Source organism: Micrasema longulum, unplaced genomic scaffold (assembly GCF_059751315.1).
Source record: "Micrasema longulum isolate JH-2025_06_02 unplaced genomic scaffold, ASM5975131v1 h1tg001665l, whole genome shotgun sequence".
In the NCBI taxonomy this organism is placed as follows: domain Eukaryota; kingdom Metazoa; phylum Arthropoda; class Insecta; order Trichoptera; family Brachycentridae; genus Micrasema; species Micrasema longulum.
Genome location: NW_028278844.1, coordinates 60,009 through 87,135, shown reverse-complemented (window position 1 = coordinate 87,135; position 27,127 = coordinate 60,009). Strand labels below are relative to the sequence as shown.

At 34.7% G+C, this 27,127-nt stretch overlaps 1 protein-coding gene across 4 annotated transcripts in view; it reads left to right on the top strand.

The window, feature by feature from the left end:
* Positions 1 to 27,127, top strand: part of Pi4KIIIalpha (phosphatidylinositol 4-kinase III alpha) — an 81,053-nt gene that overhangs the window by 27,132 nt on the left and 26,794 nt on the right. For all 4 annotated transcript variants that reach the window (XR_015824305.1, XM_088237172.1, XM_088237171.1 and 1 more), the window contains exons 10-24: positions 3,446 to 3,625; positions 4,953 to 5,160; positions 6,779 to 6,890; positions 9,242 to 9,515; positions 11,919 to 12,020; positions 13,676 to 13,877; positions 14,264 to 14,401; positions 14,614 to 14,718; positions 15,795 to 15,986; positions 17,217 to 17,403; positions 18,609 to 18,705; positions 19,623 to 19,726; positions 21,725 to 21,857; positions 22,937 to 23,011; positions 25,073 to 25,302. Coding sequence is in view for 3 of the 4 variants with exons in the window: in XM_088237172.1 (XP_088093298.1) it covers positions 3,446 to 3,625; positions 4,953 to 5,160; positions 6,779 to 6,890; positions 9,242 to 9,515; positions 11,919 to 12,020; positions 13,676 to 13,877; positions 14,264 to 14,401; positions 14,614 to 14,718; positions 15,795 to 15,986; positions 17,217 to 17,403; positions 18,609 to 18,705; positions 19,623 to 19,726; positions 21,725 to 21,857; positions 22,937 to 23,011; positions 25,073 to 25,302 (2,339 nt within the window). In the remaining variant the exon portion in view is untranslated. The remainder of the gene's footprint in view (positions 1 to 3,445; positions 3,626 to 4,952; positions 5,161 to 6,778; positions 6,891 to 9,241; positions 9,516 to 11,918; positions 12,021 to 13,675; positions 13,878 to 14,263; positions 14,402 to 14,613; positions 14,719 to 15,794; positions 15,987 to 17,216; positions 17,404 to 18,608; positions 18,706 to 19,622; positions 19,727 to 21,724; positions 21,858 to 22,936; positions 23,012 to 25,072; positions 25,303 to 27,127) is intronic.

Below are 27,127 nucleotides of genomic sequence, written 5' to 3'. Positions count from 1 at the left end.
TAATACTAAATATTAATATATCATCACTAACCCACTTTTTAGTGTCTATGGATTTCGAGATGTACACGTCTTGAAACACCCACTAGAGTTTTTTTTAATTTTTATATGGCAGTTACCGTATTTTACGAACCGTAAGACACACTATTTTACTCTGAAAATTCAACCAAAAATAGAGGTGTGCCTCTTATGGTCCGATGCGTCTTATCGTCTGCAAAATAAGGTATTTATTTTTTGCCTTGCTTTTTATGAATTACTTGACGTTGTCCTGCCCGAATGTTGGCTAGCTTGCTATTAGCTGGTTTGACAAACGTTTTTTCATAAATGAGGACACACATTATTTATTTTGGACTTTTTTAAGATTTTTATATATTCGAAATAAGGGTTACTTTTTCGTTTTATCTCCTCATGTTATTGGTTAAGAGTTCTCTTCATGCTCAAATCTAAATTGTGCAAAAATCACTGCTCTAGTTCCATCGTCCAGGGAGAAAATACGGGAATACGTGTTAATGAAGAAAATTCATTGCGTGATTTACCCTGGGCCCTCTAAAATTATGACACTCAACCCATGCCCAACGCGAATTTAGTCATTCTTTAATCGCCAGTCGTGTATTGACGTGAGCTTTACATTTAATTCGAAACCAAAATAAATGAAAAGTTAAACGCCTGATGTTCGGATAAAAGGAAAAAGACTTTAGTGTAAGAATCCGTTTTTCAAAAATGTGTAGGGTCCATAGTCCATAGTCGATGACACACACATGTTAAATTAGTTCACCTGAAGTAGACTAATGACCGACGATGCAATGTCATCATTTTCAATCGAATCCTATACATTCGTAAAATACAACTCTGAGTATTTCACATGAAATCGGAGGGCATCGCCCTGCAGTACATTCACATCATCCCTACTATGAAGAAATGAACTACAAAGGAATATGGTCTATAAAGAGACCACAGGGCGCAGCTAACATCAGTCACCTCGTTCAGCCTGCCCAACAAAGTCAGTCAGTCAGTCAGTTCAGTTCACGTCATACCAGCTCGACGACATCACTCAGTTCCAGCATGTAGTTCAAGTGCAGTTTCTTCAACTCCTTGTCGACGTTACACTTGTCCGACATAATTCATTATTTATTCACCGTGTAATAAATAAACATCAAACAGCAACCTCGTGTCTTCTCTGTCAATCTCTAACTGGGGTAGGAACTCCAACCAAACACCCAACTACTAAATCCTACGAATGTATCAAATGTCAGTTAAAATCATTTAAGCAATACTAAAAATCCATTAAAAATAAGTTAATATGTAGAAATGAATCAATTCAGTATCCATTAAAAGTAATTTATGTTTGTAAATGTTAAAATACAAACTTTTTTAAGATACAAAAAAAACAACATTCTCCGAATTTTTTGGAATATGCATTTTAATCGAATACAGCCCCGCAAGTTTGATGAAAAACACATATTAGCTCCTAACTTATTTTCTGATGAACATATTGAAGATATTCATATTTGCAAACCTAATTCACATAAATTAAATTATTTTGTGAAAAATCGCATGAAAATTGGTCCAGTAGTTATTGAGTCTGTAAAGGACAAACATACATACATTCATTTATATATATTTTTTATTTATTTTATTTATTGGGGATATCAACAGTAATGCATGTAACAAAAATACAACAAGTAAAATATACAGAGAATAAAACCAATGACAGATATCCACAGAAATACATCAAATACACGTACAATACATACTAGTGTGTTTGTGTGAGTGTAAGTGAGTGAGAGGGTGGGTGTTATATTGGAATAAGGGTGGACATGTGTGTAAATATTCCACAAGTGTCAAGTGTCGAAAATATAAATATATTTAAAATATTAAGAATTAGAGATTAAATATAGTAAAATAAAATAAAATAAGACTTCATTATTGAAACTAAGTATAAGACAAAAAAGTATGTTTTAAGACGCGCATTTTAAATGTTATTTTTTTACAATCAAATGGACCAATAAGGGGAAAGTTCGAATTATATTCACTAGCAAAACGTATAAGTGGAGAGTTCTGGGCATAGTTCGTACGAACTGCTGGCAGATGAAATAGAGAGCTCGACGTGTGACGGGTGCGGTAGCCGGGGACATTTAATGATAACTCCGACAAAAGAGCCGGACTATCAAGGCGTCCACTGAGTATGTCATGAAGCACCCCCATGTCCAACAGTAGACGGCGATCTTCTAAAGTAAGCAAGTGGTGTTTTTTGCAGGAAGACATATAATTGAGACTAATTTTTCTTTATGTGTGACATATTGTGGAGACCAAACAGAAGAGGCACACTCGAGCAAACTGCGAACATGAGCAAAGTAGACCATTTTAATACACGCGATATCTTTAAATACCTGACATGTACGAAGTACAAACCAAAGGTTTCTATGTGCACGGGTCAGTATGTCATCGAAATGATTCTCAAATGTAAGTTTGCTATCAAGAATAACACCCAGGTCGCGTACGGTATCAACTCTCTGAACAGGTTGGTTTTCTAATATATAATGATATGGGATGGGATGTCGACCTCGCGAAAAAGAAATAAGCAAACACTTTGATACGTTGACGTTAACGTTAATACGATTTATATATATATATAGATTCTTATTTTTATTTATTCATATTACATTAAAATATTAACGTATCCCTACTACGACGCCAAGAGCCCTGTGTTGAGTTGGGATACAACATAATGGAAAGTGGAAGCATGCATATTGTTAAAGAATAACAAAAATAACCATTATTATATAAACATCTGGACAATACACTTAATAGTATATAAATCTTGCAATACCTCGCAGCAGTCTCCTGCAATGGTCTCTTCCCTTAAGCCTTGTTTACACGTGGACAATACAATATTGTTTTGTCCCAAGACTCGACCATTGTCCACGTGTAAACAGCAATTTGAAGGACAAGACTTTGTCTCTGGACATCGCCTCCGAGATAGACGGGTAGGCCGGGAGCAAATTTTCCTCCGCGGAACAATGATTACCCCCACCACCGCGCGCAGGACTCGACCATTGTCCACGTGTAAATTGTAGGACAAAATCATGTCTTGGGACATCGCCACCGAGATAGAAAGACGAGCTATTAGACAAAATCTAAACTTGTGCACTTCTCCTGAAAATGGCTTTCGTTTTGGAGAACTTGATATGTTGATCCGGGACATTGATCACTTTTGGGGCCACAAAAGAGTAATTTCTCTGAGCGAAAGTCGTACGTGTTTTTGGTATTAAATAATTTAAGAAACAGGAAAACCTTGTATGAGAATTGTGCAAGGATCTGTTCGAGTAACCGCATGTTTTCCTATGTTTGGGCTCCTCTCTAGGTTACGCATTATTACTCTGAGATTTTGACTAATAAATAAAATATAGTCAAAACCACGTGTGATGTAAAATGTCTGTTTTTCTAGATTCTGTCGAGTGCCCGCTTTGGACACGCTCATAGTGGACCAGCTGGGCTGCATGATAATCTCGCAGTGCGACGGAACGGTGTACGATGAGATCATGAAGATGTTTACCGTCATAACTGTGGAGGCTGGTAGCGCTGCCTACGGGACCGGTGGGGCCATAGATGACAGGAAACAGTACAGGTTTGTTCTCAGTCATAAAGAGAAACGACCGATAAAGCGAGTTATCATTTTATTTTGGATCCAGTACAACATATTCTACAAGTTTAGCAATATTTTATATATTTATGTATGCGCCCGATGCGTATTTTTAAGGACATATTTATACATAGAAAATTATTATAAAGAAAGTAGAAAGACACAATGGTATATAGTAGACTCGGTGGGAGTGGAAGCGGGAGAGAGGTGTTAATAATTGAATTTGATTCAGTGATCGTTTGAAAGAAGACAACTTGTTATCAAAGAAATCAAGACTGGTATGTTTGTTGGCAGACCTAAGAATTCTGGGCATAGGGAAATGAAAACCATTGTTAGTTCTATGGTTATCAGTATGAAAGCGTAAGTATATTGCCCATAACGACGAGAGCAACGTCCTGCAGTACATTAACCTCGTTCTTACCATGGAGATATGAAGAACAAAGGAACGTAAGCCCCGTAAATGCCTAAACTTCTATATAATGTAAAAATATTTTTTAAAAGTATTATGTTAAGTGTCCTCGGCACTAGTAACCCCAGTGAGGTCACTTTATTTTTATTATTAATCATAGTTTGTAATGGAAAAAATATGAATAAATGAAAGGAAATACCCTTCTCAAAATGTCTTCCTTCTCTGTTGCAACAAATTTAAATTTAAATAACTGTAGGGAGGAAATCCAGCCTGTCTGCAAACACTTGGACACACTCAAAACATTGTCTACATTAATATTATATCTTTTTTTTTTAAAGCCAATCAAAAGGCTTAAGTAAGCCCTAATAGATTGGCATTAATGAGTAATACTTAATCTAAAGTGTCTTAAAATCAACTTAAATTTACAAAATGTATAATTAACAAAAGGTATAAATATGGCATAATCTAGGCGGAAATGCCAAGTGTGACATCGCGAGTCAGGAGAGACAACACCGCTTGCTTCTTAAATGCCTGCCCTTGCTGTAGGAACACATCGACAGTACCGTTTAGTGAGATTTCGTACACTGTTCTGAGGATCCTTGGCAGAAGGAAAAAGAATCCGATGTTAGTTTTATAATTTCCCACAGCAAAGACAGGATTGCTATGCAAGTTACGGCGAGATACATTAAGGTTTATCCGAGCAAGGATATCATGGGCATCTATACAGTTGGATATTAATTTGTGCAAGAATAACAAATCATGATCATACTACGGGCTCGTGCCAGAGTATAGACCTGTGTATATTTATTATATAATCATATCTTGTTCCCTCACCATCTGTACGCCAGGATTTGTTCCGGTCTCTGATCGCTGCATTTTGTCTAATAGCCTCCTTCATTCCAGGCACGTGGCGGGCGCTGTCATCAACGCGCTGGCCAACATCGCGGCCAACGTCCCCGGGGAGCTGGGCATGACGGAGCTGCTGGGCCGCCTCCTGGAGCTGTTCGTCCAGCTCGGGCTGGAGGGGAAGCGCGCCTCGGAGCGCGCGCCCAACGCCCTCAAGGCCTCCAGCAGCGCCGGCAATCTGGGCGTGCTCATCCCGGTCATAGCCGTGAGTGGAGACATTGCTTATGGTATCATTATCAACGTTCGCGCATTGTCAAACCTTGTTTTATTGTTGACATTATATCGTATTCACTGCATTTTGTGGTTACCTACCGCACTCGTATTGTATGGGACTCGTCGCACATTATTCATTCAGTGTGTATCAGTTAAATTTTTTAAAAAAAGCTTTTTTTTAGAATACGGTTTTGAAATTTAACATACTTTTAAATAATACAATTTATAACATTTCTTGATTTAAATTTTAACAAAAAGGTTTTAAACTTTTTACCAAGCTCTTGTACCATTTTTAATGTAATTACAAGTTTTAAACAATAATTTTTTCATACTTACGCACCCACACACACGCACCCTCTCCCTCATTCATTTCCACACGCAAATGTACCCTCTCCCTCATTCATTCACACATACACACATTCACATACACATAAATACAAACGTCATACACATACAATTACGTAAACTCTAACTAGTTTTTGTAGACTAGAAATATTAAACATTGACTCTATTTCAGCATAAGAATAATTATCTCTCTCTAGTCCGAGCATCCACGCTACTTTTCGAAGCGAGCGATGTTGGACTGATTCAATGTGATTTATGCAATTGACATAGAATGGAGACTAGACCACTATTCTAGGAGGCATATTCTAGAAGAGGGCGAACAGTTGAGCAATAAAGAGTTTTGATTGTACTGACATTAGTAAAATCAGAGGATATTCTGTTAATGAAGCCAAGTAATTTTAGTGATTTATTTACTGTATGTCGTCATAATAGTGCCGCGGTCCGCGCGCCACCGCGTGTGTCACGCGAAAGTAGAATAAAAACAGGTAAACAACTAATAAAGGATAAATTATTTTCTTAACCTAAATTCAAAGCAGGTGCAGTGTAATTGACCTTTTTGGTTAAGTGTCTTCCTTTAGGGTTAGTTTTAGTTTTCATTTGAACAAAAACGTCATATTGACTTATAAAAATCATGATACGCAGTTGACAAACGTTTAGGAACAATAAAGTTTTAATATCAATAAATTCCGATGTCTAAAATGTAACAATAGAAATATTTAAAAATTATAAAAAAGATGGTTTGAAAAGTTGTCATAAAAGTGTGAAACAATTTTGCAGCGATCTATATGACAGTTGTTTTTAGTGATACCATAGAAAAAAAAGTGATACCGTATGAATAAAATTTCCCAACATTTAGGGCAAAAAATATTGTACGTTATTTTATGCAATTATTTTTTTTTATTTGTTATTTTTTTATTCACACATAAAATAATTTTAACATGCTGTTTTAAAATAAAATAAAAAAACAGATGACGTAATATTGTTTAAAAACATACAAAATATAAAAATATTTTTAGTGAAATCATTGAAAATAGTGAAAAAAATATGAACAATCTTCGATTATTACCGTTTTTAAAACTTTTCTGGAAGTATATGTACACTATAATGAGTGTAGAAAATTAATTTTATTTTTATGTAAATCCTATTTTTTCCATGCATTTTTCATTTCCTCACTTTAGCGTTTTCCTCAGTTTTCTTGCTCCCTTGAAAAACGTTAAAAGGTCGTACTATAATTCTAATTATTTATATGTGAAATTATATTTCAGGTCCTAGTGAGGCGTCTGCCGGCTATCCGGAACCCCAAACCCCGCCTTCACAAGCTCTTCAAAGATTTCTGGCTCTACTGCGTTGTTATGGGCTTTACTGCAGCAGAATCAGGTAAGGCTACTACTACTACTATCACGTCATTTCTCCGTAGGGGTAGGCAGAGAGAATGGACCGCCGCACACGTCTATTCTGGCATACATTCCTAGCTTCTTCCACATTCATACATCTTGTCATACATGCCCTTCGGTTCTGTCTGCTTTCGACATGACCAGACTTAAGATTTTGGTTTATCTGATCATGCCGCGTCTTCCTCGGTCGTCCTCGTCTCACGTTGCCGTTCATTTTCGCCATATATACATGTTTTACCATTCTTTAGTCGTCCATTCGTTCTACGTGACCGAACCGTCTCAGAGACCCTTCCTTAATCTTATCAATTATACTTGACTCAGATTTACACTCTCGCCTGATTTCATCATTCTATATTCTATTCATCTATCAGCTATTTATATATTCGAAATAAGGGTTACTTTTTCGTTTTATCTCCTCATGTGATTGGTTAAAAGTCCTCTTCGTGCTCAAATCAAAATTGTGCAAAAATCACTGCTCTAGTGCCATAATCCAGGGAGAAAATACGGGAATACGTGTTAATGAAGAAAATTCATAGCGTGATTTACCTTGGGCCCTCTAAAATTATGACACTCAACCCATGCCCAACGCGAATTTAGTCATTCTTTAATCGCCAGTCGTGTTTTGACGTGAGCTTGACATTTGATGCGAAACCAAATAATAATTAATAGTCAGTATGGTATTTAAAAAGTAATTGAAAAATAATAATTATTATTTTATATCAATATAGTTCGCTAGAGTAGAACATGTTTCGGAAGAATCACGGTATTCAAATTCCCCCTCCACTGCCGAGTTGACGTTTGCTCATTCTGATCGTTGTTGCGTTTTGAAGTCTACATATCATTACAAATTACGACGTAAAGGTTTACAAACATGGTAGTAGAATTGTCATCATTGGCATATTTCAGATTGAATTTGTTGCAACAAAGAGGGAAAACATTTTTGAGAAGGGAATATGGAAGTCTAGACATTTACAGGGCTTATGACCTGTGATTTTACTATTTATTTATTCGTACAAATACGTATTTATTACAAAAAAGAATATTGTGTCATTAACTCTATGGGGCCATGAGCCCTACGTTCATTTTTTTTATTTTTTATTTATTTACAATTTTAAAAGCCCTGTAAATGCCTAGACTTCCATATTCACTTCTCGAAAATGTTTTCCCTCTCTGTTGAAATAAATTTAAATATGAATAACTCCCCAGGGAGGAAATCCAGCCAGTCTGCAGGCATTATTTTTATGATTTATTTGGTTCACAAACAATGAAAAATGATATTTAAAATACAGAAATATTCAAAAAATTAAAAAAGACACTCAACTTCCTGATCTGGAAATCTGATGGCGCCAGGTCAGGGCTGTATGGAGGATGAGGCAAGGCCACCCATCCAATTGCCATAATTATTGTGCATAATAAACTCATTGTGGGTCTGAACAGCTGTAAAAATCTAAGAAGTTGGCAGTTTAAAAATATTTCCAGTGTTTATTTTTATTATTTTTTTTTATTTATTTTATTTATTTTTGCACCACAACAGGCCAGGAGGCCCAATTACAGTGGTGAATTACATCACAGAACACCCAGGCTTGAGAAAATACACATTTTAATTTTTGTGTTCTCACCGGGAATCGAACCCGGAACCTTTCGTGTGTGAGTCAAGCGTCTTGACCACTACACCACGGAGGCCGCCATTTTACACTTTTATGATAACTGTTTAAACTATCTTCTCTCCATACTATTTTATTTATTTTATTTTATTTTATTAACATAAACGGCAAATCTGCCTTTTACAAACATTTATAATACTAACATATTTGGCTTAAATTTTTTTTTTTTTTTTTAAAAGATGAATTTCCTTATACCCAAGATTTAAAAAAAAAAATTAAATAAAAAATTATACAAGATTTATTTAAAAAAATTAACCTAAAAATTATACAGCATATTCAGTAGAAAGTTTAAATAATAAAACATTCTACAGTAAAACAACAAGAAAATCATAAGTACTGATTCACACAGCTAGGCAAAGTGAACAAAAAACTGTATATATTATGAAATGCATGAATAAATCAATATAATTACAATAATTACAATAAAACAATACAATAACAGTTTTGCCGAGTAAACTCTTAGTATAAAGATATTGGCCGTCAAGTCGACACACCTTTTGTTAATGGAACATGTGTTGGAGTCTGGTGGTCCAATCCTTGTGGGTAGACGACAGTTTATCAGGGACAGTAATATGTCCTGTAAATCTTTAATCGATTGGAGTCGACTCCGGCAAAATTCACTACACGGTGCCTCTGTCCTCATCCTTTTCACCGTCGACGCGTTTCGCAGGACTATGGCCCGCAGAGTGGTACGGGGGCGTGAAGGAGATCGCCGTCAAGTCGCCGTACCTCGTGTCGCAGACGCCGTCGCGCTCGGAGATGCGCGAGCTGCAGTACACGTCGGCCGTGCGCAACGACTCGGTCTCGCTCACCGAGCTGCAGGAGCTGAAGACGCAGATCCTCAACCTGCTGGAGCACCCGCCGGACGTGGTCGCGTACGTGGGCAAGCTGAGCTTCGCGCAGTGCACCTACCTGCTCAGCGTCTACTGGCTGGAGACCTTGAGGTGAGACTCTGCCTCTATTATTTAATTTTTTGAAGTATTAATGTTACGAATGTGAAATGCTGTGCTAATGGTAATATCTTCTATGTAAGTTCAATACTGCGGACCAACTACTGCTTTACAAAATTATTTTATTTTATTTATTTATTTAAATCTTAAAGTAGGGCACACATATCATACATATTGTTATGTGTGTTCTAATAATAACATTGCAAATATATTTAATTTATAAATTGTTTATCACATATGTCTTGACCATTATTTTAAATTTTGATATGTTTTTTTCTTCACAAATATTTTTTTCCATTTCGTAATACTTTTTAATTGCTTTAAATAAAATTGAATTTTGTGACTTTGCCTTTTTCCTAAATGGAAGTCTAATTTTGTTCTTTCCTCTAGTATTGTGATCGTGTTCATGCTGGTTCCGATCAATTTTTTCCAAAATTCTGTTTTTTTATTAGAGTTTATAATTTTATGAACAAATATCATTGTATTGTAAAATATTCTTTGTTTATATGTTAATAATTTCATTTCATTTACCATCGACTTTACCCTCGTATATCTGTTTTTTTCAAAATGATTCTAAAGGCTTTATTTTCTAATACAGTTAGTTTATCTATGTTTTCTTTGTTTGATAAAAATAAAATGCTACTACAGTAGTTAACGTGTGGTTCAATAATTGCTTTGTAAATAGTTTTGCAGGAGTCCTTATCAATAAATCTTCTGATCCTTCCCAAAATTGATATTTTTTTTGCAATCTTATTTATTACCATCTAATGACAGGAATGGTCGACTGTACAGAGCTGCTTGGTTTAATAACAATACATGTGCCAGCCAGGATTTGTAGACGGTACCACCTGTTTCATGTACCAATAAGTAAAACACCGTATGTTAAAAATGCTTTCTTTCGTAGGACTTTTTCAATGTACAATACAAAATTTAAAAATATAGATTATACAAACATCACTCTGTCAGATTTAAAATTTACACTAAAAATGTATTATGTAACTTAGTAGACATTATAATAATAAATATGTACATCTCCCCTCCCCTCCTTATCCTCTCTTCAAGCATTTTTATCCTTATCCCGCCCAATTTACAGTAACTTAATTTTCTTAAAATTAATATTTAAAAAATCTTTGATTAATGAGTACATGAAAATAACATTTTTATATGTATAAATTGTATGTATTTATTTGATATGTAATATATTTTCTTTACTAACTTTGTATACTATGTGGAAATCTGTTATTAGTTCTGAGTTTATACACTATATCTGTTTGTTTACTAAAAATATGTATGTAGAACTGTTGATTTCCCTAATAAAATAAAATAAAAATAACCATTTGTCAAAATGTTTAGGAGAGTTTAAAACCTCGCAATTCTGAAAAAGTCAATTTAAATGCAGTTTATTTATATTAAAAAATCTTTTTTTACTATCGTATGCGAAAATCGTATAAGAAAAGCGATTTATTTATGAATGTTGATAAATCGAAAATGCTGGTTTTTGAAAGGGATGAAAATATAACTAAATGTGAGATCAGTGTGAACGGACATATTCTGAATCATGTAGAAGAATTTTTGTATCTGGGAAGTATGTTTACTAAGGATCGAAAGACCGCGAAAGATATTGAAAGGAGGGTGAGTGCCGGAAACAGGGTGAACGGTGCACTGAAATCTACTTTGGCAAACAAATGTTTATTATCCCAGGAGGCTAAACTAGCAGTTCACAATGTAGTTCTAGTGCCAACTCTAATGTATGGGAGCGAAGTATGGAATTGGAAAAATGACGATGAAAGTAGGTTAAATGCTGCCGAAATGCGATCCCTCAGGCAAATGTGTGGTAAAACGATGTATGATAGATGCACAAATGTCGAGATCCGTGACCTGTGTAAGGCTGAGACATGCATTATTGACAGAATCAAGAAAGGGGTGCTGCGTTGGTTTGGACATGTAGAGCGAATGGACAGCGAAAGAACGGCTAAAAGGATCTACGATGCGAATGTTGATGGATGCAAAAAACGAGGAAGACCGAGAAAGGCATGACATGATCAAGTCCATCAAATACTCGAAGATGGACATGTCAAGAGTAGGAAACGGCGTGATCGGGTTGCCGACCGCTGATCCAGAAGAACCCAAATACTTAACTTCATTGACGAATTTTCTGTAAGATTAACATATTACAACAGAGATGTTCAAATATGGGCAGAACGGTGAATGTTACACAGTGTGTAAAGTGGCAACTTAAACCAGCCAATTACAGGTCATAAGCCCTGTAGATGCCTAGACTTCTATATTACCTTCTCTTAAATGTTCTTCATCTCTGTTGTTAATGTTTTCTGCAAGAGTTGAATGTAAAGTTGAAGTCAAAATGTTCTAGAAGTGTATTATAATTTCCGTTTGCAGGGTGTCCAACTCTCCCGAGCCGAGTTTGCAGCCGATACTGGAATACTTGAGCGATTCTGCTCTTCAGAAAGACAAATTGGGAATGTGGCAGTGCATTTGCAGGTAATCTCACCATATAAATGCTTGAGCAATATTTTCCTTTACTGTCCGAAATGAAGCCCCAAATCATAGAATTAAGAATAGTCCAGACATCGAACAGAAGGCGACTAAACTACTCTTAAAGGAGAAGTTTTACATTTTGACCATTAGTTTTTTAGTAGACGTCGCTCAGTACGCAGCTCCCAATTTGAATTCAACCATGCCGTGTTGTGTCGTTTTAAAGTGTAGATATACTGCAGGGATAAAAAAAAAGCCGGATGGGATCACATTTCATGTGTAGGTAGCAAATGCATATGTAAGTAGCAAATGCATGTGTAAGTAGCAAATGCATTACTTAAAAATGTAATTATTTTATCAAAGTCAGATTATCAAAGAAAACAAAATGGACAATTTTTTAGTGTTGCCAGGGTAGTCAATTTTCTCATCATAAAAATATCCGCTCTATGTTAAATAAAATTTGTTTTATTTTTAAGTTCAATGTTCATTAATTCAATTGCTCTTATGAAATGACCCTTTCCTTATCTACTCTGTTGTGTCGATCAATGTTTCCGCGTGTACAATAAAATTTTAGAGAACCTAAAAAATATATATAGCTATCTTACATTTGTGTTATGATTGTATTTTTTGCGATCTGGCAACATTACGCGGCGGCTTCACGCATGCGCGCGGCGAGAGTGGGCAAAGTGGGGGGGTTTTTGGACATAATCTGATGTATTTGAATATGATTCTACGCACCTTCCGGACTATTCTTAATTCTATGCCTCAAACAAAGCTTTATAATTAATAAATATTAGTATTTAACCACTTACCGACTTCTTACGTCTACCGGTTTCGTCAGGACACTCACTACACCAACATGTTAATACTAAAATGCACTTTCACTTTGACCGTCACCGTAGTATACATAGTATTTACGAAAAAATATATAAATAAATAATCTTTTCAATATAGCCCACTTTTTTTATTTAAAAATTAATCAATCGTGTAACGTTCAACCACGTAGCCCTCCCCTTCATAACCCCCCCCCCCCCACACATTCTGCGACATATCACTAAATATTATTAACCTATTTTTAGTACATGTTCGGACATGGTGGTGTCTGCATTCACTTTAACTCTGCATGTAATAATATTTGGGTAAATAATAAGAACACAAATATATAATTTAAAAATAAAAAGGGTGTATTCACACTAGAATATTTCGTAGCCCCTGGACTGGGACCTGAAGCGTAAGACTGATCATCTTATCTTCATGCAACAAAAATGATCAAGATGCGCTGCGATTGGTGTACTAATGCAGTGCCCTATGCACCATCAGGTGCGGAAGAGAATGATGATGAATATTGTGTTGTGTAATTCACAAATTAGATGAATTCTGTGGTCAAATTTAGAAAAATTAGAACATGTTTTATTTTTTAACAAATATTTAGACCAAGATTTGCGCGCGCATCCCCACTTGTGATACTGTTAACTGTCAACTTCGACTGTCAATGTGTATTTGCTATTGCTTTTGTCACTTTATTTATCCTCTGTCTTGTTTGTTTCACGGCACTTTTTTCAAAGACGATATAGGATTTTGAACCGTTTGCGGGGGGTATATTTTAGCACAGTCTTGTAAAAGTAATTATATACTGTTAACATTATACATTTTCATTCCAGCGTCGGAGACCGGGTGTTCCAGAAGTTTCTGGACGTGATGTCCAACAAGCCAAAGGACGAGGCTCGCGAGAGGGAGCTCGAGGCGCACGCGCAACTCCTGCTGGTCAGCTTCAACCACATCCACAAGCAGATACGCCGAGTGGCCGACAAGTACCTGGCGGGCCTCGTAGACCGCTTCCCGCACTTGCTATGGAACTGTCGGGTGAGTCATTTTCGTGAAATTCACCTCAGCCGAGCTATACAAGGTTGTCTCTCTCCCCTGGCAGCTACTCTCTGTAACTCCCTGACGCTACCCACTAGCCCTGATTTCTGATGACACACTTGGCAATCCTCTCTGTGGCCGCCCAGCTACGGATCCTTGCCTCTTGACGATGTTTGCCAACTCTTCCCTGTCAGTATTTTGGCCTTTCTCTAATCTTTGAAAAAATTGGATGTTTCTACAACCAATAAATGTCCAAGGTTTGTAGATTTGTTCAAACATACATCGTAGTATTACAGTGATACTAAATTAAATGGCAATTTTCGCAAAAGTGTTTCCTTTTCTAGTATTTCAAGATGTCCCTGGCATGTAATCCTCTGTTCTTTCAGGTCCTGTGGGCGATGCTGGATATCCTCCAGGTGCTCTCCTTCAGCCTGCAGCTGGACGCCAACCAGGAGACTCCGGTGCTGCGGGTCCCCTCCACCGACCTGACGCTGCAGCTTCACGACACCCTGGAAGCCAGAGAGGTAACTATCCACAAGTGTTTGGCCAGTATTGTAACAACACTCACCGGCCAAAAGCCGTAACATGCTAATGAAAGAATTCGAAGACTTCTTTATTACCGTCTCTAAAATGTCTTCATCTCTGTTGTAATACGTTTATATTAACAGCTTTCGATTGACTATGTTTCAAAAGGGTTTTATGTCCAAAAATGAAATGTAACATGGCATTTTTTCAGAGTATTGTGAAAGATTTTGCCGACCGGTGCCAAGGCATAGTACAGGAAGCCATGAAGTGGGCGCCCCAGTCGACTCGCTCGCATCTACAGGAGTATCTCAATCAGGTGAATTCTAGGTTCATTCGTATTGTTGTCGGACTGTCAACTCGAGACAAGATCTGGACTTTTGTGGTGTAAGTCTTTCTAGATTTAAACAATCACCAAGATAGACCAGATCTTGTCTCGAGGTAGTAAATAATAATATTTCATTTTTTGTCCTAGCTTTTTTAATTTTAATTTTATTTTAATTGTGCCGTATGTATTATAAGGATATTTGTTTGCTATTTTTTTTTAACCTTAAATAAATATCAATCTAGAATACAGTTCTGTGTGAACGGAGTTAGTGTTCCACCACAGGGTTGGAATTCTAAACTGTAACGTACGCGTTACCACGATTTGCACTGGTCTGCCGCAGTCGGACTTTTATATTACAAAAAATGGCACTATATATTTTATCCATAATAATATAACATTTGAAATAACTGTTCTTGAATGAGCTGAAAAAATCCGTAAATAAATAAATAAAATAAAATAAATAAAACAAATAAAATAAATTATATACATAATATCAATGAAAGAAATAAAAATAAATAATATAAATAAATAAATAACAAAATAAACAAAATAAATTAAATAAACTAAATAAACAAAACACATAAAATAAACAAAATACCTTAATGGAAAAAAACAAAATAAACTAAATAAACAAAAAAAACTAAAAAAACAAAACAAAATAATCGAAAAAAAACTAAAACAAAATAAAGTCAATAAATGAAAGAAATTAAATGAACTAAATAAACTAAATAAAAAAAGTTATTAATATAAATATACTAAATAAAATAAAATTAATGGAATTAATAAACTTAAATAAATAAAATAAACAAAATGAAATAAATTTATTAAATAAATAAGGTGAATGTTACTGTTTGAAATGGCTACTCAAACCAGTCAATTAGACGGGTTGTGGAGGTCCCATGCGTAGTGTTGTGTATTCCGGATCAAAAGGTCTAAGGTTCGAATCCCACAGAGGCCCTGTAGATACCTAGGCTTCTGTATTCCCATCTCAAAAAAGTTTTCCCTCTCTGTTGCAATAAATTTAAACATTTTATGAATTAGTTTGTTTATTGGCCATGCGTTTCCAGGTGCCGAACTCCACCCTCTGGCACCACGCCGGGCTGGCCCTCGCCACGGACTCCCTCCTGCAGGCGGCGGGCCTGAACCAGCTCAGCGCGCCCCTGTCCGTGACGGCCCTGGACAAGCGGCCGCGCTGCGTGAAGAGCGACAGCTCCCGGTTCGTCAGCGTACTCAGCGTGAGGAGCCGATACGCCGGAGAGGTTGGTCCACTGTTCTCCCTTGTGTCACTTAGACTGATCACCAAAACTGAATATTTAGCATATGTTCAAACCTTTGTAGACTAATAATTTTTAACCCCAGCAAAGTTTCTAAGGAGACCAATGTCTCAACAGACACGAAATGATTATTTACGAATGTGAAAATCCATAGTCCTTAAAATTTAGCTTGATTAAAATGATGAACTGAATGTCAATAGTGATGGGAAATTACTGATCACTAATCATGTACCGATCAAATCGATTTTATCAGTTTTTTCATGCAAACATGAAACTCTGTTTCCGAAAATTGATATAAAAACGCAAAAACAAGCCTATTATAGTGTGTTTAAGACAATTATTCACCAAAAAATAAGACATTTATACTTTTTTCGTGAACATTATCAAACAAACTATTTTTTTATTCGATCAAATTACATCGATCAATTTGTCCCATCTCTAACGTTTTTCAAAATGATATAACTTTGTAAGAATGTCGTTAATAATTAGGTTTATTTTATATTCAAATTCGTTGCAACAGAGGGAAAACATTTTTGAGAAGGGAATATGTGAGTCTAGACATTTACAGGGCTTATGACCTGTCATTATGGTTAAGTGGCCACTTTACACACTGTGTAACATTCACCATTCTGTCTATGTTTAAGCATCCACATTTCCTCAACTCTTCCATCTGTTGACTTTTATGAAGTAAAGGAGCTGAAACCTTTATTATGTGGGTGAGATTCATCAGGCTGAACCAAATCACCCACTAGGCGATGCCTGAAAACAATTTTTAAATTTTTGTACTTTTTATTTTACCAGGTAGTTAATTAAACAATGTTTGAGTATGTCCAAATGCTTGTAGACTGGCTGGATATCCTCCCTAGGGAGTTGTTCATATTTGTTAAAAAGCTTTTTTTTTTTAGTTTTAAAGCTGATTTTATATATTTTTGTTGATTTATATGTCAAGCATTGTATTAAAAAAAATAATTAACATACCAAATACGAATGATATTTCGTGTGTCAATATAAATCACTCCTTAGACGTTACTACAAAGTTATGTCATCAGTTTTTCTGACAACTGTCATTCTAATCATGCTATATTTTAAGGACTATAGGCTGTGCTTATGAGCTGGCATTGGCTGAATATTTATTGTCTTTTGTATTCATTACATGTAGAAAATTTGACTCTAAAGTAAGCAAGCTATGTTTCTCTCATTGATCGACGGTCACAGGTTGCGGGCATGATCGACGACACCCCGGAGGGGGACCGCGGCCGCGTGGCGGAGCGCGTGGCGAGCGGCGTGTGGGCGGCGTGCCGGCGCGGGGGCGGTGAGGCGGCGCACCGGCGCGCGCTGTGGCGCGCCACGGCGCTGCTCATCACCACGCCGGGCCTGCACCGCAACCTGCTGCACGCCGTCGGTGAGTACATGCGGAACACAAAAATTTAAATTAGATTTTTCTCAAGCCCGGGTGTTCTGTGATGTAATTCACCACTGTAATTGGGCCTCCTGGCCTGTTGTGGTGCGAAAATAAATAAATAAAATAAAGTAAGAAATAGTAATTATTTGTGTTAATTAACATATTTCAACAGAGATAAAGAACATTTAAGAGAACGTAATATACCCCCACATTACATCACATACAAATAATATAATCACTAGATCCTCAACACATAAACAACTTAAACAAATACAAACTAATACCACTTTCGGACAAAGAAATTTTGAGTATTATTCAATTAAAATCTATAACCTACTTCCACTATCTATTAAAGCTATTAGTATTGAGAAAATGTTTAAAAAGGCTATAAAAAAATGGATAGTGGAGCTAGGTAGAAGTAAAATGGATTGTCTCATTCGCCCATACCAATGCTGAATCAACTGCTCCACAACTGTATAGCTTATGTTAGGTTTTTGTTGTTTTCATTGTGTGTTTTGTAATATAAATAATATAGATGTACACAAATACCTTGTTTTTAAAACTGTCTGAATATTTGTTAATTATGTTTGTTTTTTAAGTTAGTCTTCTTTGTTTATTCTCAAATGTAATTTAAAAAAACTAAATTTTTAAGTGTCCTCGGCACGGGAAACCCCAGTGAGGTCACATTATTTTTATTATTAATTATAGTTTGTAAGCAAAAAATATGAATAAATAAAGGTCTAGGCATCTACAGGGCTTATGACCTGTCAATGGCTGGTTTAAGTGACCACTTTAGACTTTTATATTACCTTCTCTTAAATGTTCTTTATCTCTGTTGTAATATGTTAATATAAACAGTTCCCCAGGGAGTTGAATCCAGTCCTTGTCTACAAAAATTTGGACAAACTCATAATATTGTTGAATTATTTGTTTGTTTTTCTGTAAATATAATTACTGTAAAACATTATTATGGATAGTCAAATATAATGGTAAGCTACATATAATTGCTTCTGTACACGGTTCGTCCCTGGTGTACAGTGATGTTGGCTTGCGCACGGGTTTTGTCTTTTAATAAAAAAATTAATAATAACCTCTGAACTTCCTCATAGACAGTTAAACCACCCATTTTTGCTCCCATTCTCAACCTTTCACTCTCTGTCTCCATTGTGATATATTTACCTGCAATGGTTCGGTTTACCTTTCAGCTTGGTCCCAAGTGGAGTTGTTCACAGAAGTGGCAATGAACACGACCCTGGACTGCTGGCAATGGCTCATCACGGGGAGACCAGACCTTGAACTGAGGTAATACCACTTCAATGAAAACATGTGCAACTGTCTATCTTGTTTATTTATGTGAAATGTACATTCAAAATGTCTACCTTAAAACAGGTTGTACCTAGTCAGGCAGACTAGACATAACCCAGAGAAATCTATTGCCTAAGTATGTATGTAGTAGATAAAGTAATTGAAACTGGTCGTTAGAAAATAAAGATTATGTGATTAAAATAAGTAAGTAGCAAATGCATTACTTAAAAATTTAATTATTTTTCCATCTGTCAGATTATCAAAGAAAACAAAATTGACATTTTGTTAGTGTTACTAGGGTAGTCTAATTTTTTGCGCTACTTTGCTCCTCTAATGAGAGAACTAATGAAAATTGGACCTCTCGGATTAAACAACACCGTGGTGGACATTTGACCGACATTTTCTTTATTTAACATGGCATATCCGTTTTCTGTAAAATTAAAATAGTTTATTTTTTAAGTTCAAAGCTCATTAATTAAATTACTCTTATTAAATGACCCTTTAATTATCTACTCTGTTGTGTCAATCAATGTTTCCGCGTGCACAATAACATTTTAGAGAAATTAACAAATCGCTCTTTTTAAAAAAATATAATTATCTTACATTCGTGTGATGATTATATCTTTTGCGATCTGGCAACATTACGCGGCGACTTCAAGCACGCGCGCGGCGAAAGTGGGGCAAAGTGGGGGGATTTTTGGACGCAGTCCGATGTATTCAAATATGATTCTACGCTCCTTCTGGACTATTCTTAATTCTATGGTGATTAAGAACAATATTGTTTTATATTTATTTTATTACATAAACCGAGGCTGTAAACCCATTCAATAAAATGGTGGCCAAAGTTGTGTACCTGTAAAAAAATGCAAAAGAAAGCGGAAGCCATTATTATAAAAGTAATAATGAAATTTCAGATTTCTGCACGAGATGTTCGCCGCTTGGCAGTACACTGTGGACAAGAAGATGGGTCTATTTTCCGTACAGCCGGAGGAAACCAGTCCTCTCGCCGCTTACGAAGGTACTGCATCGGCCTGTAAATGCCCAGACCTCCGTATTCCCTTCTCAAAATGTTTCCCTCTCCGTTGCAACAAATTTAGGGCTTTTAACTTATTTGAATGGGCGTTCAAGCTATAACAGATACTCGGTCGGTAAATCCATTCATTGCAGATATTCAGAGTAAAATAAGGCATCTAAAAATAAGAGGGAGGAATGAGCAAGAGCCGCAACTTGTAAAAGAACGGCACCTTTCTTCTCAGAATTTCCCCTTAGCTTTGCTAAACGCTGTATCAAACAAAATACGCAGCAGCGTTGGGAGGATCATTACCGCGCTTCTTCTGCAGGTAAAATCACTAAAATGTTTTTCCCAACGCTGGCTGATGCGGCAAACTTCCGTCATCATCACCAAAGTACTTTCGAAACGACCCAAATTTTTACCGGATACGGAGCTATGGGAAGTTTTCCATATAGATTTAAATTAAGGAATGATGACTATTGTCCATGCGATGATATTTCTTCACAGAGTATCGAACATCTGTTATTTCAGTGCCAATTTTTCAGTTTACAATGCCAATTATTGAACCACACGTTAACTACTGTAGTAGCATTTTATTTTTATCAAAAAAAGAAAACATAGATAAACTAACTGTATTACAAAATAAAGCCTTTAGAATCATTTTGAAAAAAAACAGATATACGAGGGTAAAGTCGATGGTAAATGAAATGAAATTATTAACATATAAACAAAGAATATTTTACAATACAATGATATTTGTTCATAAAATTATAAACTCTAATAAAAAAACAGAATTTTGGAAAAAAATTGATCGGAACCAGCATGAACACAATCACAATACTAGAGAAAAGAACAAAATTAGACTTCCATTTAGGAAAAAGGCAAAGTCACAAAATTCAATTTTATTTAAAGCAATTAAAAAGTATTACGAAATGAAAAAAAATATTTATGAAGAAAAAAACATATCAAAATTTAAAATAATGGTCAAGACATATGTGATAAACAATTTATAAATTAAATATATTTGTAATGTTATTATTAGAACACACATAACAATATGTATGATATGTGTGCCCTATTTTAAGATTTAAATAAATAAATAAATAATCTTGAACCAGAATGCAGGAAAGATGGAATATCCTTAACAGATATCCACACTGTAGTTAAAAGTAGTTAACTTTGCAACAATGGTGATTGGACTCATAAAGGTAATAAACCAAAATCAGTGATCAAACATCCCATTTCCAAAACAATGGGCCGTACTCAGGTCGAGAATTGCCAAATGGATATTAATTTGCATTGTAAATATTTTTATATTTGTACCTGTGTATTTATTATTGCAGGGTTATTCCAATTAATTTTTTTATAATTTGCCTATAATTTTTTTATAAAACTAAATATACATGTTTGTTAATATATTACAACAGAGATGAAGAACATTTAAGAGAAGGTAATATGGAAGTCTAGGCATCTGCAGGGCTTATGACATGTCAATGGCTGGTTTAAGTGGCCACTTTACACACTGTGTAACATTCACCATTCTGCCTATATTTGAACATTTATATTCCTTCAATTCTTTCATCTGTTGATGTTTGTGAAGTTAAAGAGCTGAAACCTTTATTTATGCTGTTGAGATTCATCTAATTGAATTATTTCACCTACATACTAGGCAACGCCTGAAAATATTATTTTTTCAATTTCTATACTTCTTCATGGACCAGGTAATTTATCAACAATATTTTGAGTTTGTCCAAATTTTTGTAGATAAGGACTGAATTCAACTCCCTGGGGAGCTATTTATATTAACATACTACAACAGAGATGAACAACAGAGTTCGTAATTAATGAGTATCTTATAAGTTTCTATCAAGTCCCCTCTCTTCTGTCGTTCTTCCAATGATTTAAGTCCTAGGACTTTTATTTTACCGTGAATAACTGTAGTGAAAAATCTTTGTCAGACCTGCGTAGATGCCGTTACAATAATGGTCTTATCATTTTTTGAAGGTTGCAAGTTGGAGCCTATGTCTCCGTTCGTGGCTCCCCACGGAGTGTGGGTGGGCTTCCTGTGCCAGTTGGCGGACACCGCCAAGTATAGCAGCCAGGAGAAGGTGGACATGCTGGCCACGCTCATCCACAGGTGAGCCACTTTAATCCTCATATTTGTATCAAAGTAACCGACTTCATATCGTACCGGATTACCGTCTCTTTAGATATTTTTTTTAAATTTATTTTCTTAAGTTAGTTAATATTACATTGTATATTAACTAATATATTTACAATTATAACAAATACTTATTAAATATTTCTTACATAACTACATTATTACAATAAACATAACATTTTTTTTTTAAATCCGTAAGTTTTCTTTCATTCTTCATACTTTCAGGCATCTCATCATACAGTTTTAACCCTTTATACATTAAGCTATTTTGTGATTTTGTTTTTTTCTTAAGTGGTAGTCTTATCCTATTTCTATTTCTTGTCCTATATTTATGTACATTTCTATTTAATATAATTTCACTTATAAAATACTTTGGCATGAGATTATTAAACACTTTATATATAAATACAAATACATTATACAATAGTCTTTTCTTTATTCCTATCCAGTTCAATTGTTTTCTCATTTTTTCAACACTATTATATTTGCTTTTTTTCAGTATAATTCTCATTGCTCTATTTTGTAGTATTTCAAACTTGTTTATGTCTCCCTCGTTAGCTAAATATAATATAGTAGAGCAATAGTCCCAATGAGGGGCAATTATTGTTTTGTATATAAGTTCTGCACTCTTTTTATTTATTTTTTTTCGAATTCTTCCTAGGAAGAAAATCTTTTTTGAAATTTTCTTATGTATATATTCAAAGTGTGATGTTAAATTTAATCTGGAGTCAAGAATAATTCCTAAGTATTTCATTTCATCAACCCTTTCAATAATTTTACCATCAATATTTACATTCATTGTTATGCCATGTGCTTTATTACCTATTTCCATATATTTTGTATATGCTCGAAACTATTATGAAAAGCCAGTTATTTGGTAGTTATTTTGCGAATCACAGTACGTTTCTGTCTTAATTTTTTTTTCTTAAATTTTAAATGCGATTTGGCCAATCAGAGATTTAAATAATCGGAGTTTGGATATTTGGTGTTCTACTGTACTTAAATTTAAACCTAATATTTAGAGTAAAATGATATATTCGTAATATTTATTTCAGGTCCTTGCCAATGTCTGTGGGCTCCAGAGATAGTCCTCAAAATCGCCATGTAGATGCTGTCGGAGTAAGATTCAGGTGCGTCCCGCCTATTTATTTTTATTTTTTTATTTATTTATTCATATTTTTCGCTTACAAACTATAAATTAATAATAAAAATAATGTGACCTCACTGGGGTTTCCCGTGCCGAGGACACTTAACAATTTAGTTTTTTTTTATTACATTTGAGAATAAACAAACTCACTTAAAAAACAAACATAATTAACAAATATTCAGACAGTTTTAAAAACAAGGTATTTATGTACATCTATATTATTTATATTACAAAACACACAATGAAAACAACAAAAACCTAACATAAGCCATACAGTTGTGGAGCAGTTGATTCAACCAATGTATGGGCGAATGAGACAATCCATTTTACTTCTACCTAGCTCCACTATCCATTTTTTTATAGCCTTTTTAAACATTTTCTCATTACTAATTGCTTTAATAGATAGTGGAAGTAGGTTATAGATTTTAATTGAATAATACTCAAAATCCCTTTGTCTGAAAGTGGTATTAGTTTGTATTTGTTTAAGTTGTTTATGTGTTGAGGATCTAGTGATTATACTATTTGTATGTGATGTATTGTGGGGGTTATGTCTTTCATTTGAGTAAGAGTAGTGTTTGAATCTATAAGTGAGTATTGTTCGAATTGGGCGAATGCTCCTTATAATTGATTACATGCAGCTTACCATATTTTTTTGACACCGTAAGTAATGTTTTATAATACTGTAGTATTATTAGGAAAAAACACATCACCAAAAAAATATATTACTTTTCTTGGGTAAGTAAATTTATATATTCCTTTATTCCATACAGCGACCAGTTGCTCCTCTATTGGCCAAAATTATTACTACTGGATTACACAAGATTACTCTGCTCACTTTAAAATCACTAATTCAAATACGTCTTTAACCTAAAACTTTAGAATCTCGTTTGAAAAATTACACTTGCGTTTACAGTAAAATCTTGCAGCTTTCATTAATGCAGTTTAGTCTTTCAATACTTTTTCATAAGGGCTAGTATTCTTTAAAATACATCAATTTGACTTACGACAGTCTAAGGGAGGTGACAATATACGCACTCGTTATGTGCGAGAAAGAGATAACGAATATATTTTGTATGTCTTAACACGAAAGTTACAATAATAAGTAAGTAATTGACAGTAATTGATCATACTTATGTTTCGGTGGTTTGAAAGTAAATTTGCTTTAAAATAAATTAATATATTGATATTTTAATCGAAACGAATTGATATTTTAATCCATAATATAGTATAAATCCTTAAGTGGGTTTTAAAAAAACAAAGATTCGCTAATTTTTTTTTGATTGTAATTCGTTTTTGTGCATACGATGACAGTTGAATATTGTAGGTTATTCTTCAGTATCCATTTAAATGTAAACATAATTATTCTAACATATTACAACAGAGATGAAGAACATTTAAGAAAAGGTAATATAGAAGTCTAGGCATCTACAGGGCTTATGACCTGTCAATGGCTGGTTTAAGTGGCCACTTTACACACTGTGTAACATTCACCATTCTGCCTATATTTGAACATCTATATTCCTTCAATTCTCTCATGTTGATGTTTGTGAAGTTAAAGAGCTGAAACCTTTATTTATGCGGGTGAGATTCATCTAATTGAATTATTTCACCTACATACTAGGCTTACCACTTGCCACTTAAACCAGCCATTGACAGGTCATAAGCCCTGTAGATGCCTAGACTTCTATATTACCTTTTCTTAAATGTTCTTCATCTCTGTTGTAATATGTTAATATAAACAGCTCCCCAAGGAGTTGAATCTAGTCCTTGTCTACAAAAATTTGGACAAACTCAAAATATTGTTGATAATTATTCTAGATATATATAATTGCCTTACATCTAATATATCAAATTCCTCGAACAACTTGACGCTGGGTACCTGAAGGGCTTTTTAAAAAATATTTTAGTAATCGATTTTTGAGCAGATTGGAGAGGTTTTAATATTGATTTATTAGTGCCTCCCCATCCTATTACGCCATAAGTTATAATTGAGCTACGGTATTATAGTGTTATTATTCGAGTTATATTGATGTTCCTCTCCCAGGTTACTCTCGTGCGGGCTGTCCCTCCTGCAGGGGGACATGGTGGCGCGCTCGCTCGCGCGCAACGTTCTGCGCGAGCGCGTGTACAGCGCGTGCCTCGACTACTTCTGCCGCGAGCCGCGCTGCCCGTCCAAGCACGGCGCGCCGCTGCGGGAGGACATCATCGTGCTGGTCAAGTTCTGGCAGGTCATGCACTCCGACAAGAAGTATCTCAAGGCCAGCGCCATCGGAGGTAAGGTTACAATTAGTGATGGAAATTGCCGATTTAAATAAAATAACATTAGTATCATTGCACATAGGCTTCCCTCTTAGACTTCCCTCTTCCCTCTTCCTACAACTTCTTGATCCCGTCTTGTATCATTTATTTATATTTAAATTATTTATATATTTGATACGTTTATTTACATGACTGAATACAGTAAAACCTCTGTTTACGTTTTTCAATGGAGCAGTAAAAAATAGTGTCAAACTGAGGAAAACGCTAAAGTGAGGAAATGAAAAACTGCAGAAAAATTGTAAAAATGGTCATAATTGGGGATTATTCATATTTACCTGGGATTTTATTAAAAACATTTTGTATTTTTTCAATCAACACCACAATGTGTTTTTTTTTTTTTTTTTTTTTTTTTTAATTGAATAAAAAAAAAATCACGTTTAAATAATTTTATGTAGGTACTTAACCTTAAAATCCCAAAAAAAAAAAAAGATAATGCATGAAATGCACACAAAATTACATGTGATTACATACCCTGAGGTATTATATTACGAAAATGGCGCTATATAAGTTATCCATAATAATAATAATAGTTGTGAGTTTATTTTCTATGATATTTTATATGTACTTTTAACTGTTTATTGTAAGAGCCCTCTGGGCGTTTATAATTAAATAAATACGATGATTTTTTTCCTTAAATATTGGAAAACTTTATTTATATGACATCACTTTTTTTAGTATGGCACCACAGAATTTCAACTGTCATTTACATCGCGGCAAAACTGTTTCACACTTTTATGATAACTGTTTAAACAATCTTCTTTCCACATTATGTTTATAACTTCCAATAATATTTCTATAGCCAAACGTTTTAAGCTTTCTGCATCGCAATTTATTGCCATAAAGACTTTATTCTTCCTTAACAAGCGTCAATCGCATGTCACAATTTAGTAAAATGACTAAATTAGACACCTAAACAAAATGGTCAGTTACTCTGAACCTACTTTAAGTTTGGTTTGAGACAACAATTTACGCATTTTTTTATTTGCCTTGATTTTATTCACCATTTTGGGCAAACACGGCGGCGCGCGGCTCGGCGTCTTTTGACAGATCAAATGAGTTTTGAAAAAATTTCAACGTAAAACTGGGGTTACGAAAAACGTAAAAAAACGTTAATTGGGGGAATATGTGGACCTAAACATTTCAACATAAAAAGCGGGAAAATGTAAAATTGAGGAATGTAAAAACAAGGTTTTACATTCGTAATTCATAAAATTAGAAAAATTACACTAGGCCACAAAAAAGTTATTTGTGTAATTTTTTTTGCGAACTTAAGAGTTTTACAGCCATATGTGAGAGTACAGGCAGAATACAAGCATCAAAAACAAGCAAAACTCTGCCTGTTCGAGGACTACTGTGGCTTTGCATCATTTTGGAACAATTTTCAAGTTTCCTCTCAAACATAACCATAATACACGCTTCACATCTAATGATGGCTTGGTAGTACCAAAAGTATGTAATAAATATGGAAATAGAACTCTCAAATATTTAGTACCTAGAATTTTTAATTTATTACCAAAAGAACTTAAATTTAACTCACATTGTAACAAGAGCAAAATAAGAGAGTGGCTACTCGATCAAGAGTTTATATATGAATAGTAGCTTAGGTGTAAATATTTTATTTTTTCATATATTTTCTTGTATTTAAAAAATATATTTATATTTTATTATTTGTATAAACATGTTTATTCTGATCTTTCCGGCTGTTAATTTTTATATGTTATTCATTGTTTTAATAAATGTAAATAATATTATTAAGTCAGTATAAATATAATCTTCACCA